The sequence below is a fragment of the Hippopotamus amphibius genome, chromosome 2 (genome assembly GCF_030028045.1).
Source record: "Hippopotamus amphibius kiboko isolate mHipAmp2 chromosome 2, mHipAmp2.hap2, whole genome shotgun sequence".
NCBI classification, from domain to species: domain Eukaryota; kingdom Metazoa; phylum Chordata; class Mammalia; order Artiodactyla; family Hippopotamidae; genus Hippopotamus; species Hippopotamus amphibius.
In genome coordinates this window covers 107655965-107672352 of record NC_080187.1, presented here as the reverse complement: position 1 = coordinate 107672352, position 16388 = coordinate 107655965, and the positions used below count along the sequence as shown (strand labels likewise).

General features: G+C 48.1%; 1 protein-coding gene across 2 annotated transcripts in view; it reads right to left on the bottom strand.

Annotated features, from left to right (window-relative positions):
* Positions 1-5762: 5762 nt before the first annotated feature.
* Positions 5763-16388, bottom strand: part of SH3RF1 (SH3 domain containing ring finger 1) — a 162520-nt gene continuing 151894 nt past the window's right edge. For both annotated transcript variants that reach the window (XM_057722044.1, XM_057722045.1), the window contains exon 12: positions 5763-8025. In XM_057722044.1, coding sequence (XP_057578027.1) covers positions 7857-8025 — 169 coding nt within the window. In that variant the 3' untranslated portion in view covers positions 5763-7856. The remainder of the gene's footprint in view (positions 8026-16388) is intronic.

Here is a 16388-nt window from a genome sequence, read left to right as displayed (position 1 = left end):
CTGTTCTCTCATGCCTAAGCCACCAGGCACACTTAGCCGGTGGGCAAGATCATGACAGCTGTGCTTGTGTAGCGTGTTCCCTTTGCGATGCCCTCTTCTTGGAAGCCTCACTCACTCCAGGCTGATTACAGGGGCCGAGTGATAACAGGCCAGTCCTGCGCATCTGTCTCAGTGGGTAAATAAATCACAGGCGGGATCGTTTCAGCTTAGAGGGTAGAGACGTGAGCCTGGCTTTCATTCCTGCCACCGGCACCACATCACAGCAGCCCCACAATTGCTGCCCTAGCGGAACAAGCAGTGCGGCTATATGTGGACACGGCCCCAGCGCCACGTGGCCGGAGCCGGAGCTCTCCTCCCAGACAGGATGGAGGGCGTGTCCTCACTCCGTGGCCTCGCAGGTGCCTGCGCTGTGTGGACTCAGTGGCTCGAGTACCATGAGGTCCCCATGAGAGAGCACTGTCTGTTCAGTTATTCTCCGTGTCCATCTTTATTTACTGGACACGGAGGGTTTCAACAGCCACGGTGGGCTTATTGAAATGGAGCAGTTTAAAACCGGCCGTCGACCCAGAGGCTTGGTGGTGCTGCTGCCTGGCATCTTGTAAAACCTCAGAAGGATTTCACCCCCAGACCCTCCGTCTCCCAAACCAGGACTCTCCATCAGGTCCCAGCAGAAAGCTTGCTAGATCTGTGCAGGGGAGGGGAAGGAGGGGGGCTCACGAGTGACCCTGCGTGATGCTGGGCTCCGGGTATCAAGGAGGAGCTGGTGGCCAGGGCTCTGTTCTCACCTTGCAGCAGCAACCTTTGTGGAGTTTATTCCACGTGCTCCTGTGATATCACTGATAAGGAAATTGGCTTAACCCAAAAGGACGTTTTTTGCTTTCTGTCTTGTAGTGCCCTTGAGTGCTTAAAAAAAGGGAAAAGGTAATTCCATCAAGCTTTCAATTTTCACCGGCAGAAGGAATGCGCTCGGTCTGACTGGGAAGATAAGGCTCCAGCTTACAGGGGACTGACCTTCTGGGGTAGAGGGGTGGGGGGGATGAGAAGCACGGCCTTGTTCCCAGGGGTAGTTTCACGTGCAATTACAGGGCTCGAATTCTGTGTTTTCTCTCTATAAACCCCAGCCCTGATCTGCTGAGAAAACGTTCACTAGTTCACAGAAGGCAGAGCCCCCGACCATGGCCTTGACAGACCGGGGAGTCACGTGTTCAACCTGGTGGCCCCTCATGGACTCAGCATCGAGTCAAGATGCACCTGGCAGACACGGGCCGATCTCTGAGGACTCACCAGCCTCTGCCCACAGAGAAGCAGCGTCCCCTTCACATAGCAAAGGCCTCCGTGGACCCCAATTCTCTTTGTGACTCTGTCACTTGGCCCAATTCTTCGATGGCAGGGGAAGGAGAAACTATTAAAGATCAAAGAAATAATCTCTATCGCTAAAGCCATGATGCTTTCACATATCTTGGGAGGGTTTCTAATTTTATTATTTTTTTATTTTTAATTTCTTGGCCATGGCGTTCGGCACGCAGGATCTTAGCTGCCCAACCAGGTATCAAACCTGCGCCCCCTGCAGTGGAAGCACGGCGTCTTAACCACCGGACCACCAGGGAATTCCCTTGGGAGGGTTTCTAATGTGATTTATTCTTAAATCACCAGCTGGTACCCCCGAATGAGAAGCTGGATGCACAATTCTCCCTTTTTGTGGTGATCATCAAGGAACAGATTTTTATTCCCTTCAACTGCACTGTCTTATATGGTAGCCATTAGCTACATGTGACTATATTTAAACTTAATTAAAATGCAATCAGATTAGAGATTCAGGTCCTGGGTCACGGCAGCGGCGGGCATGAGACAGCCCATTACTCCGAGGGGAGCTGCTCTGACGGGACAGCACTGCTCTAGAGATAAACATAGATATGTTTCTTTCTCCCCTGTGCTCACCTATATTCTGAATCCCAAACATTTACACAGCAATTCAAAGGTAACTGTACAGCTGCCTTTAAGACTCTTTCATCAACTAGCTCTTGTGATTTAAAGGCCAGCTGGGTGTGGCAGACTGATTTCCTTCAACTGTGGGTCTTTCAGAGACTCCACCTCCAAAAATAATGGAACTCCTTGAAAGGTAAACTAGAGAATCTGCGGAGAGAGCTGGAGGGAGCCCGAGCCACAGGGCCAGCAAAGACACTATGAATTCCACGTCTTACCTGCTCACTTTCTGCCCCGTGAGGAGGGCCTGGGCCTTTCACTGCTCATCCCCTGGCCCCAGTGGCTCTGCTGAGGGGGTGTGACAGGAAGCCCCCTTGATTCTGCAGAAACCAAGAGGAGCACATGAGGTCTGAGAGGTGGAATCTGCCCAGCAGAGAACCCTCGCTCATCCACCTGGGCTACGAACTCGTGTTTCTTGGGTGATGAGGGGGTGGGCTTGCCAACAACTCGGCAGGCAGTTTCCACACCAGGACGCACACAATGGCAGCACCAGCAGAAGCCCTGCTCGGTTCAGATATGCCCTCGACGAGACCCAAGTCTGGATGCTGCACCATCAGATTCTTCTTTGGTTGATCTTTCTGCGGCTTCGCACCACGTGGGAGTCTCTTAGGGGTTCTGCATTTGGGATACATGCAGAGGCCCCAGTAGAACCTTATTATTGATCTAGGTATGAGTACATTTTGTTTTGTAGGGACTTTTTCACAGGACCCACCGGACCATGAAACAAGTCACTGGGTTCTCAAGTTCTCAAGAAAGTAACGGGAGGAGTGAGAGTCAATCCTCTGTGGATGCCGGGTTCTTGAAGACGGATGTGTTCTGAAGACTCAGCAGCAGTGGAAACGTGGGATGGCTCTCCTCTTCCTAAACGATGTTGTTTTGCTATCTGCTCCTGAACTCAGCAGTGACGTGATCAATCATCCTCTCCGAAGTGGGCATTCCTTGCTTTCTCACTCAATTTCCAAGATCTCATCTTCCTAAAACATCTTGAATGTCTGCTCCTCCCGTCCTCACTCTCTCCCTTCCAAATCTGTGACCCACCACAGGCCAGGGGCTTAGGTTCTCTGTCTGTCCAAAGAGAGATTCTCTTACAGGAAATTGGCACAGGTCCTGTCTTGAATGGTGGAAGCCAGCACACGGCAGTTCCCTGCGTCTCTTGCCAGAAACACTGCATCAAATGTGAGCCGATAGATGTGTTGTGTGTCTTCTTCCCCCTCCTGACTTCTCACTATGCAGTGGCACACTCTACATCATCTTTGTCCATTAACTGTCCAGCTCAGAGATGTCCCCATATCCATGCCTCACAGACTTCCCAATGGGGATGCTCTTCATGGCCGTGTAGCTTCTGCGGCACAGACGTCACCAGAGCCCTATGGATGGACTCTTGGGCTGTTGCCGATATTTTGCTGTGATAAACAACACTGCAACGGATAATGTCCTGGCATTTTACACTTGATCAATATGTGCCTCTGGAAGACAGATTCTTAGAACAGGTGAATGCATTTGCAGTTTTGATATTTTCTAGACTGCTTTCCCTAGATGTTTCATCAAATCACATGCTCATGAATAAAATATTAAGTGCTCCTAATTTCTAATTTTTTACATTTCCAATTTTATAGATGAAAAATATTTCATAGTTGTTCATGTGCATCTACATTAGGAATACGGTAGAACACCTTTTAGTATATTTGCATTTCTTTTTTGAGGAACTGCCAGTTAACACTGTATCAGGTTGCTTGTGGGTGAGAGATCAGACTACAGTCAAGGGGTTTATTCTCAAACAGATCATGTCTGGAGACGAGAGGAGTTCAGACTGGCATGAAGGCTGCAAGGTTCTCAGGGTCTCAAGCTCATTTCCTTCTCCCCCATCATATTAAAATGTGGCTTCCACCTTAAAGGTCACATAGGCTCAAGATAGCTGCTGGAGCACCAGCCATCATGTCTACATTACAGGCTACAAGAAGGAAAAAGAAAATGACCAAAGGGTGTGTGTGCCTCCTCCCTTTCAAAAAGCCTCACAGAAGCCCCCTTTGACACTTAGCTTCTATCTCGGCAACAACTGCGTAACGTGGCTGTGACAGAGGAAAAGTGGGAAATGGGGCTTTTGGGGGCATCATCCAGAGGCCAGTTAATAAGGGAGAAGAGGGCAATGGATATTGGGAGGAAACTGGCAGTTTCTGTCCCACAATTGACAGTCTTGGTCAATTTTACTCTTGGAGCTCTTTATACATGAAGGAAATTCTCCTTGTCTGCCACAGGAGTTACAAAATAGTTTTTTTCTATTATTTTCTTTTGACTTTAAGATCTTTTGTCACATAGGTATTTTTTCTGTAGCTGAAGTTAGCCATGTTTTCTTTTTTATGGTTTCTGGTTTCTGAGTCACATTTAGGAAGGTCTCACTTGGAAGTCTCTCCTGGTTTCTTCTGGGATCTTTACAAGGGTCTCGGACCTGGAAAGATTCAACTTAAGGTCAAAGCCTTCTGGAACCAAATTTCTTCTCTAAGTTGTGGCAACCGCAGTGACAGGTGGCTCACTGACTGCTCTGCTACCTCTGCAGACTTAAGGATATCATTCAAGTAGTGGGATGTGTAACCACAGTATGGGACGGCAGCTCAAAGACCACTGCCACTTGCAGGTCTCACCATCAAGGTTCCTAGGGTCTGGGGGGCTGTACAGCAACAAGAACTTGCATCGAGTGAAGTCAAGGTGCTGTTTCCAGGATGGAAATCTAAATAGCCAAGTCAGGAAGTTATTAGAAGTTATTAACAGGACAGACAAGAGAAATGAGAGAAACAGTCCTCTGTAAACCAGAGAGAGGGTACTCTAAGACAGTCACAGTCACACTGGCCACCCCACTAGCTCCTTCTGGTCTCTGGTGAGCATCACTTACCACCAGGAACAGAGCCGGGTGTTCACAGGGGTCAGGGAAGGGCCAGCCTGTGCTCAGCTGGACATGGCGACTCTCATGTGATATCCCTTCCGTCACTTGGAACATTCTTTTTCTTGGAAAGGAGCAGTTCGAGTAGGATGCTACCTTGATAAAGACATGGTTTCGTTGGTTCAAAATAATTTTTAAAAATGTCACATGGACACACAACAAACTGTACAACTTAGTCTAACATCTATTCAAAGCGTTTTCCAAATTTGAATCCTAATGACACACAGAGCTCTGAACTGAAACATTCACCCGAGCTTCCGGAGGCATGAAAACACTGTCCTGTTCTCATTAGGAACAGAAAATTACATGCGCTGCAGTTGGAAACACCACCTTAACTTGTTCTTTCTAAATCTGATTAGACCCAGCAAAGGCTACGCACATACACACCCCAGGAGAGTGTAATAAAATATTTGAAACCAGAGGTGAAAACAATGCACCTGTTCAAATAGCGCTTTTCAAGACAGGGCCACCATCTCCTCCTCCTCACCTATGCCCAGTAAGGAGATAGGGCAGGAACGGGGCAACTAAGTAATCACTGACTTGCCCAGGTGGTTACAGAGGTAGCTTTTGGCAAAGCTCTGATACAACCTAGAATTCCTGATTTTAAATTCTGAAAAGTAATTTGAAAGCAGCTTAATAAATCGGGAAAATACTTTTTTAACTCGATAGACAGTCTTTTTAAACTTACAACTTCTTGGCTTTCCATGGCAGATTAAGCTCCTAGTGACTCTGGAGGTGATGTCCCCACACCTTGCGGAGACCTGCAGGCTACCTACCGCATGGCTGGTTTACCTCTGGTACTCCTTCTGTGGCTAAGAAAAAACTTCCAGAGCCACCGGACAGTTTAGCCACCGTGAATGGGGAGAGGGGAGCAGACATGTCACCCAGTCCCTGGTGAAACTCCACACACTCTTTTAAGAAGACTTTAAACTCCTGGGGGAAACCTTATCAACAAATAACATTTGTTGGCTAGAGAGCAAAACTGTATTATAATCGCCAAGTTCATTACTGTAGATGCTGTCTGTCTGAGGTACGTACAAAGAATTTTTACAGAGTAGAAACTACGCCAAATGTGTCCCATGTTTAAAAAAAAAAAAAAAAAGGAAAAGACAAAATTTAAGGATGGACCAACGGATGCATAAAGGTTGAACATCAAATTTTAATCTTGAACCTTTTCTCCAGTCTTCAAATTATTAACATGAAAAGGAATGATAAACTGCTATTTTATCATTACCTTATCGCCGTGTAACAAGCCCTTGTTACAAAATCTCCATCTACTGTGCCCAAAAAGCCAACAGAAAACCCATACATTACATTATCTAAGTGATCTATTAACAGATGAAATTTTAACCAACTTCATACCAGGAAACTATTAACAGAGGTACTTCAATCACGTAGCTTAAAATATGGAGAAAAGACAGGTAAAAAAATGATCTTATCCTGTAGTAGTCTTTTTACATTTTAAACTTTTTATAAAATACACTAATTTCCCAAAATAAAGAATATTATGACACATTGGTGTCAACTTACACAGATGAAAGCTGATGGCAGCTTTTTTTCTAGCTAAAGTTCATTTCACCAAAACTTTATATATTACATGAATATCCCAGTTTTTTTTTTAATTCAATACACAGGAACATAATATACAGTGTCTTATTAAAAAATGGTTAATTTAGGAATGATTTCATTTCAATCACATAATATATCTCTTTAAGACCATGAAACTGCTTGCAAGAAGACTCTCAGTTCATGTTCTGATTCCCCAGCTGTAATTCTTAAAAGTAAAAAATGAAAAGGGTTTTTGTGTTTGCTTTTTCATGAGAAAACTGTGGCCACGGTCTCCAGCGCCGCCAGGCCGAATTCCCTGGTTCTGTTTTGAGGGTGGCCCTGAGCCAGGCCGCGTGGCTGGCTGGGGTGGAGGAGGCAGGGGTGACAGAGACGGGCTGCAGGACCCGTGTTCACGGGCCTGCGAGGAGGGGGTTGCCCTGGGCCCTTGTGCTGAGTCGCCCTGGGGGGGACAGGGGAGCTCAGGTCATGGCCAGGCAGGGCTTGACTCGGGGGGGCCCGGGGCAGGGGGCAGAAGAGGGGTGCCCGTTCCAGCCCATGCGGCTGGGGCATCACCTGCGTCCTCCGTGCTGGGGGTCCGGCACCCCCGGTGGGGTGGGCATGGGAAAAGCCGCACGGATGCCTGGGCTGTCTCGCAGGGTCCCTCCTGCACAACTGCACACGCAGGTCCCCGGGGATGACAGCATGGTGACATTCAGAGACATCCTTAGACAAGGGGGAACCTCGGTTCTTCAACTTTCAACCACTGAGCTGAGCTCTTCTGTTATGAAACTAAATCTATTTCTGAACCCATTCTGTCCAAGGGTTGTGCTTTATTCTTCCTTCTTCTAGGGAATCAGAGACCCTCAGGATTAAACTGAGGACTAGGTCTGGGGGTGATTCCCAACCCAACCAGAGAGACAGGCTCCCGCTTCACCACCCCGGGCCGCTACGCAGCGACACAGATTCACTCGTGTGTGCTGGTTTCCCAAAAACACAACCAAGCCCGAGAACCGGCATCTCTGACTCAAAAAAGCAGAGGTGACCCTAGCGGGGCAGGGGCTGCATTCGGCATCGAGGAGACGCTCTTGCTCCCGACGGGATCATCCAGCTTCTCCTCCACTCTCATTTCATAAATTAATAACTTCTTAAAATCATAATCCAAAGAATTGATCTATTACAAGAAAAATTCAAGTTTAAAAAAGCAAATAAATTAGTTAAGCCTTGTAAACAGTTGTCTGTCTCAGCTAGATATCTTTTTAGAAAAGGTTCCTCTGTGGAGTGAATCAGACAGGACCAGGCACACGGCACGTGCTGGAGTCCTACCACCCGGGGTCCGCGCGGGCCGCGTGATGGACTTGGTGATGGGCGTGGTCCAACCCCCGGCAGCTCCTCAGATGTTCTCCACGAAGCTCCCGGGGAAGAGGCCGGTCTTCCCGTTCCGCTGCAGCGTGCCCTTGAACCAGCCATCCTCCCGCTTCCTGTGCACAAACACGATGTCGCCCTCCTTGAGCTCCAGTTCTGCCTCGCTCTGCGGGGGGTAGGAAACCACCACCCGGTGCCTGTGGGGGGGCGGGGGCAAGGGATGGAGGGAGGGAGAGAGAGAGGGACGGAGGATAGATAGATGATAGATAGATGGGGGAGAGAGAGATAATAGATGACAGATAGATGACAGAGTGGCGGCAGGGGAGAGGGAGGGAAGGAGGGGGAGAGAGAGAATAGACAGACAGATGATAGACAGATGATGGACACAGAGAGATGGGGGAGGGGGAGAGAGAGGGAGGGAGGGATGGAGAGATGGGAGGGAGAGAGATGGAGAAGACAGGAGAGAGAGGGAGAGAGAAGAGGGGAGAGAGAGAGGGAGGGAGAATAGACAGATGATAGATACATGGGGGAGAAAGGGAGATAATAGATGACAGATGATAGAGAGGTGAGGGGAGGCAGGGAAGGAGGGAGAGAGAGAGAGAATAGACAGATGATAGATGATAGAGAGAGATGGGGGAAAGAGAGATGGGGAGAGAGGGAGGGGGGAAGGAGGGAAATGGGGGAGGGAGGGAAGGAGGGGGAGGAGAGGGGAGGGGAAGGGAAGGGAAGAGAGACAGAGGGGGCTTAGTCACAGCTGCTCAGACTTGGGCAAAGCCAGTGCACGCGCCTGAGATGGTGACAGAACAGGACGGAGCACAAGTTCGCCTACAACGTTCGTAAAAAGACCCAAAATGCCACGGTCTCCTGTTGAATAGAGACTTGGCACCAACAACTTTTGGATGTGAGTAACGGTCCACTGACCAGGGGCTGAGTTGGATGAGGCATGAGTCTAAGAAAATTCTGCCCCAAACACCCCAATTCTCCCCGGGACAGGCTGTCCCAAGGTCCACACAGGGAGGGGAGGACCGAGGCCACCCGCAGCAGCAAGGAGTCTGGCGTTCAGATAGATCTCCGTTGGTCTGACATCTGTGTCTTTTTCTCTACTGGTTCTCAACTCAGGTATGGAAAGGTGTAATTATCCGTTAAAGATTCCAAAGGTTTGCTGTTTTAAGATTCCATCTTACTTAAAGATTCCATCTACCCCTTGCTTCCATGCTTCTGCAAAATTATGGTTAAGAGCCAGGGAGGCCAGAGGGAGGTGAGCTCTTTTTCACACTCTGTGTGGTCTCCACGCCTATGTCACCAGCCGAATCCTGTGAAAATGATGGTCTGTAGTCCTAAGGCAGGGTCCTAACGGGCGTGCGGCTCCCACCCGGCTGTCTCCCGGGAAACCAGCCCCACGTTGTCAGCTGGCTCATCACCCCATGGACGACAGGACTGCATGCCAGGTAACAGAGGTCTCTTCCCAAAAGCCAGTGGGATCACCTTGAAAGGGGTCTTCCAGCCCCAGTCAAACCTTTACACAACTGCAGCTCAGGTTGACATCTGGATACGCAACCTAAGAATTATCCTAAGCCAGAACCACCCACGTGAGCCATCCCTGAATTCCAAACCCACAGAACTATGAAATAGTACATGTTCACAGTTATTTTAAGCCACTGAGCTTGGGGGTAATGTGTTATATAGCAAATATAACTAATAAATGTGGACACACATCTCTCTCTGTCTGATGCTAATCAGTGAATACTCAGCTGTAACAGTGGTTGAGTTTCTACTCTCATTTGGTTCTCCAAGTCAGAAAACGAATTTATAGCCTCACAGGACCCACTCTTAACAGCAAGTGGAGAATGTCACGGCTGAAAAAATGGTCATCGGAACCAACTCTACAGAACCACCCAAACTCATCAAACCCACCTGAGCCCAGTCCTTTTGGAAGACCTCTAGTTTTACCAGCCTCCATTCCATAAAAACCAGAATCCACTCACGTTAGTATCTGAGCAAAAGGACTTCCCTAGTGGTCCAGTGGCTAAGACTCTGCGCTCCCAGTGCAGGGGCCCCGGGTTTGATCCTTGGTCAGGGAACTAGACCCCCATGTGCACACCGCAACTAAAGATCCCACGTGCCGCAACTAAGACCCAGCGCAGCCAAACAGATAAATAAATATTAAAAAAGAAAAAGAAAAAGAAAAAAAAAAGACATGAGCAAGAGCCCGAGGCTATAACTCTATTAAAAAAGGCACCTCTGCCGAGGCCCAGCAGCCACCCACACCACTCCTGAGCCACTTTGAGCACAGAAGCCAATTCATCCTTCAGGATCGGAAGCAGAAGCGTGGCACGGAGGCTGCCTGACCATTTCCAAGAGAGGCTCCACGAATTCAGGCATGAGTATAGACAGCCTGCAATCAAGCCTGGAAGAGCGGGGAGGCCTGGGGGTTCTCGCAGCCTCTGGGGCCATTCGGAGCGGCTTCGCTGTGGGCGGTCATCTCCACCCGGGCCTCGGTTTCTTCCTCTGTGGAATAGGACTGCAGTGACCGGAACAGGTGATAGCAAGTGACGTGGGGAGAACACTGCTGCGATGCACTCAGCACGGTGTCTGTGACAGAGTTCACAGCCCGGGGCCAGCGCCCATCACGGTCGTGTGGCTCAGGCAGGAGCCGGCGGGGCCTGGCGCTTCGAGGAGGTGACTGCCGGCCGCCTCTACCTGGGGACAACTCCGACCGTGCCCTGCAGGAGAACGTCCTGACAACACATCTGACAGACTTTGGAATGACAGAGTCAGGGCTCTGGAATCCCTTCTCTGACAGCTTTAAAAGCAGGACAAATAATTCCATCGTGGACTAATCTGAAGCAAGGAATCCAGATGAGAAGACTTCTCAACTCTGATGGCAAGGGGCTGAAGATCCACCAAAAAACCCATGCTGCCACTGGGGGCAAGTTAAAATTTGAGCAAAGCTTTATAATTATGGAAAGAAGCATACAAGTGACTCAAATCATATTCAGAGTAGATCTCTGATGAAATGTATCCCCACCGGTCCTCTGCCTGAAGGGTGAAATGGAACAAAAATAGTTCTTGAAAAAAGTGAATGGATTATTATTGCATTTTAAAAAATGCACTAAACCAATCTCGTCATTTTTTGAACTGGAGCTGCTGCTGGGCTGAGACCACATCTTCCCGCCAAACCCCCAAGGGAGCGGATTTTCATAGCTAAGTGACAGGCCTCCGGGGCTGATCTGAATGGGAACCCAGGCCCTGGATTGTAGGGAGGCCACCAGGTGCAGCAGAGACGCTGCTCAGATCCTGGCCTCGAGCCTCGAGAGGAGGTCGGCACACAGATTTCCAGTGCAGACGCTCAAGGCCAACACCAGGCACAGCCGGCCACCACCTCGGGGTGGAGAAGCTGTGCCTAGTCAATGTTCAGAGACTCCCGGCAGATGTGAGCGCAGCTGCAGGGCCTCTCAGATGACGCTTGTCTTGAGCTGAGCAGGGATTCTGGGCAGTCCTGAACCTCAGGGGCCACGCTTCTCTCCCCCGACCGCCTGGCGACCTGGGGTCCACCCTCCAAGTCTGTACCCCGGCCATGCTGCTCTGTCCCCTTCCATCTGAGCCAGCAACCTGCCTGCCCTCCCGCCTCCAATCTCCCGTCCCCATCCCATTCTGCACAGAACCAAAATACGTTCTTAATTCCCAGCTCTGTCTGTAGCTATTTCTGGCTCAAAACTCCTTAGGGCTTCCCAGTGGCTCTGAGGAAGGTGACTCCTCAGACTGACGTGTGAAGCCCTCAATGACCGGCCTCAATTTCTCTTTACGGCCGCGGCTGCTATCATCCCCACGGATGTGCCAGATCCGCCTCCACACCTGGACACGTGCCCCAGCCATGGCCTCTCCCCCACCCCATGCCTTGGCTAACGTGGTCCCCCTGGGGTTTTCAAGGACAACCTCCATGCCCACCTGCACCTACAGGGCCTCTCAGAGCCTGGCTCCCATCTGCCCCCTGGCTGGAGGTAACTTCGTACTTGACCAGATTCCAGAAGCCACGGGTACGTTCCTCACGGTACTCATCACAGTCTACACTGCGTCACCACCATTTGACCAGAACATGAGCTGCTTCAAGGGTGACATGGTGTAAACTCACTTTATACGCCTCACACCACTTAGCCCAGTACATGTGGTCATTCTTAATAAGCACGTCTGACGACAAGAAGAAAAGGTCTAACCGTGCAGGAAAACTACTTTTTCAAATGTATAAAGCTCAAAAAGGAATGAAATTCTGACACAGGCTACAACGTGGATGAACCTTAAAGGAGAAGATGAGACGAAGCGAGAGAGTAGCACAGACATATATATACTACCAACTGTAAAACAGATAGCCAGTGGGAAGTTGTTGTATAACAAAGGTAGTTCAACTCAAGGATGGAAGAACCCTTAGAGGACTGGGATGGAGAGGATGAGGGGGACTCGAGGGATGGTGGGGGGGGAGTCAAGGGAGGGAGGGAATACGGGGATATGTGTATAAAGACAATGATTGAACTTGGTGTACCCCCCCAAAAATAATAAATAAATAAATAAAATTAAAAAAAAAAAGACATTAATTACACTACGTGAACTCAGCCACCCAGCAAAGGACAAGTATCATACAATTTCACTTATGAGGTACGCAGAACACTCAAACTCACACAGACAGAAAGCAGGATGGGCGTTGTCAGGGCTGGGGGAGGAGGGAACAGGGAGTTAGTGTTGAATGGGACAATGAAAAAGCTCTAGAAATGGATGGCGGTGATGGTTATATAGCAATGTGTACTTCATGCTACTGAATTGTACACTCGCAAAAATGGTAAATTTTATGGATATTTTATCACAATTTTAAAAATAAGATAAATACAGTACATTTAAAAATTAATGGAGGGAATTCCCTGGTGGTGCAGTGGTTAAGAATCCACCTGCCAATATAGGGGACACGGGTTCCAACCCTGGTCTAGAAAGATCCCACAGGCTGAGGAGCAACAAAGCCTGCGTGCTACATCTGCTGAGCCCACACGCCTAGAGCCCGTGCTGCGCAACAAAAGAAGCCACTGCAATGGGAAGCCTGCGCAGTGCAATAGAGAGTAGCCCCTGCTCGCTGCAACTACAGAAAGCCTGCGGGCAGCAACAACGACCCAACACAGCCAACAGCAAAAAATTAATGGAAAGAAGAAAGGAAGGGAAAGAAAAGGGTGGGGGGGGGGGCGGAGAGAAAGAAAGAGAAAAAGAGAAGAAAAACCATGCAAAGCTGAGCGATACTTCATTGCTGGGATGCGTCACCTGCTCTCTAGAACAGGAGAGGGACAGAGCCCTGGGGTCACTGTAGGTCGTACAGAGTGGCTCACAGACCCGGCCCTAAATGGGTCTCAGCCTCTTGGTGGCTAGGTGACACTAACTGAATTTTTGGTGATAATAACCAGGGTAGAACTCGAGAAAAAAGAGGCTTGCTGTATAAAGAAGCTCCACTGACATCCCAAGGGCAGTCTTCCCGCTCTAGGCTAAGGTACGCTGGCTTTCGGCTACAGGGGCACTTGCAATCCTTTATTAGCAAAATTTTCTATTTCCTTAATTTTTCTGATCTCTCATGTTTTCTGTAGTTCATACATTTTTCTTTCTAAATCTCTCCTGGTTTTGCCCAAATTGAGCCCCTGAGCTCTGGGAGGCACTCTGCCCACCTCCCTGGTCCGGGTGGGTGACCTTTACTGCTTTCTGCCAGGTGGGACAGCAATCTAATATCCAATTAAGTATTTCATTGGCAAAACCAAACTTGCTTGCTTTTGGTTTGCTTGAAGTTCGAGTGAATTATGTTCACTGCTTCACTCAGTGGGTTCATCGTCACGGGCTCAAATTAATCATGCTGTTTAAGCTCAACTGCCTTTCTGTGAATCTATCTCTATCCAATTTGCGTGTTTCCAAGTTTCCTAGCGTAATCCCTGATCAAAGATCAGAGGTTCTTTTCCAGTGTAACAGATGGGCTTATAGGTATGCCGTTATCAGCTTAATTCCTAAACTTAAAAATATACAGAGATGACTTGCTGTGTCTCCTTAAGCCCTTTATCTGTAAATTTTTTTAGAAGGATAAAAAAACCATCACATGTGCTTTCTTTTATTTGCCATCCCTTGTGAAATATTCTATTTCTACTTTCTCTTTCCAATTTCCTAATTATTTTTTTCTCAAAATAGAGCCTAAGCATTTGTTCCATTATTTCCGCTGTCATCAATCCTATTCCGCCTCCAGAATACAGCATCTCTGGCTTGTTTTCCTCAGTCTAACAAACACAAAAGAACGCTTTCGTTCCCCAGGTGTCTCAGCTGACACCACGATCTGTCAACACACCTCCAGGCTCCTCCTTCCCTATTGTGAGATGCTTCTGTCTTTCTGTCCCGAGAATGCTTCTTCCCCCTGACAGCACTAGACACCCTGGTCCTCTTCTTCTACTTGAGATTTATGGGGCAGGTCATGGTTTGAGGGGAAATTTTTTTTTTTTTTTTTTTTTTTTTTTTTTTAATTTATTTTTTATTATTATTATTTTATTTTATTTTTTTTGGGGGGTACACCAGGTTCAATCAACTGTTTTTATACACATATCCCCATATTCCCTCCCTTCCTTGACGCCCCCCCCTCGAGTCCCCCCCACCCTCCCTGCCCCAGTCCTCTAAGGCATCTTCCATCCTCGAGTTGGACTCCCTTTGTTATACAACAACTTCCCACTGACTATTTTACAGTTGGTAGTATATATATGTCTGTACTACTCTCCCGCTTCTTCTCAGTTTCCGGTTTGAGGGGAAATTTTATGCCTGTTCTCATTCTCATCTGTAGCTGAATCCTATCTCACACTGGACCGATATTAGACACTGAAAAATATTTCTGTGAAATTCTACCAGAAAAAATTCTACCCAAAGAAGCTCAGGCTCCTGTGCTTTGCGGGGGCAGGAGTCGTGATGTTCAGATTGTGAAAAGAGGACTCTGAGATCCTGAGATGTTTCCTGAATTAGACTGATGTGAAAGTTAATCTTCCCTGCATTTTTAGCAGGAAGTACTTTTTATTATGCTCAAAGTTTTGAAATTCTAAAACAGGCAATCCCTAAATGATGTCCTCAGTAGCTTTTGTGTAACCAAAAAATTTCATTCCCAGTGGATAATAGAATAATAGGCTGTTTTCCTATACTACTTGTTTAAACACATTTTTTCCTATTGTTTTTATAGTCAGGCAGACCTAAGAATCCAAGTTAGATACATAGTATCGCCATCACCGCATGAAGGCAAAAAGGCTGTGAAAAGTCAGTCAGGTTGGCTATCATACCCAATATTCCACTGAACATATGGATTATAAAAATATAAACGCGGAAATTCTCTCCAAAGACCACTTTCCCACTTGTAAAGACGGAAATGGTTCTATAAAACACCTGGCAGAGGGTTCCAGCATGCCGTGCCCATCTGTCCCATCTGTAAATCCTCCCTGCTCCTCGTCGGAGGAGCAGTCCACCCCCTGAACCGCTGTCACCTGTCTGCACCCGGGGTCCCCTCCTTTTCAGACGCTCTGGACAGCAGGAGCCTGCTGTGAGCAAGGAGCCCCTCGAAGAGGAAGGGACTGGGGTGCAGAAGCGCAGAGCCTGGGCACATCTGGTGTCTGGAAAGGAACGTGCGCTGGGGGAGGGAGGCAGTGGCGCCCGCCAGTGCCTGGAGGGGGAGGGGGTGGTCTGGCAAAGTGAAAGGTCACTGAGGACAGTCATGGCAACACCGCAAATGACCGGGGCGGGGGGCTCAGGGCTCCGAAGGGAAAGTGCACATCAGCGCCTGGGGGTGAGGAGCCACCTCTGTGCCCAAAAGAAACTAAACAAGTCGCTGGACTGGCTCCTGGGACACAGGCGCCATCCCTGGAAAGCAGGGAAATACTGCAGGAAAGAGTGAGCCTCTCGGGATAAAGGATGAATTTGGGGAAAACTCCAAAGCTTTACTGACAGCCCAACAGATGAGGGGAAGACAGAATGATTTTATTGGTGGGGCTGGAATGCTTTTTAGAGTAATGTCTCATTTCAAAACTGGTTCTGTAAGAGTCAGAAATACATAGAATTATTTCACTTCACCATACAAGTGCACAGTAAATTGTGCACTTTGTACTCAAGGCATATAGATTGCTTGACTACTTCTTTCTCGGGTTATTTTAGGGTAATATTAATGTATGCCCTCCAAACTGTTTGAATGTTGGCCTCAGATTTTGGTGGGTACGTGTGTTCATCTGAAATACAGACTTAAGGTGTGTTTCAGACATTTTAAAGTATAACACGTTGTAGTAAGTTTTCGAATCAGTAACAAAGAAAATGCGGCCCCAAAGGCAACACTTCTACAAATTACAAATTTGCTTTACTTACGAGATGCAGGACAGAGAGAATAAAACTTACAGAAACAGATGGCACCTCTTAGAGCAAATGTTTATATATTTATACATCATGGGAAAATAGTCCCCTATTTTTAGTGTATTTCATGGTGTCTTCCCAGGCAACCAACCGTGCTGTTGTTTTAACTCATACCATCCTAGCA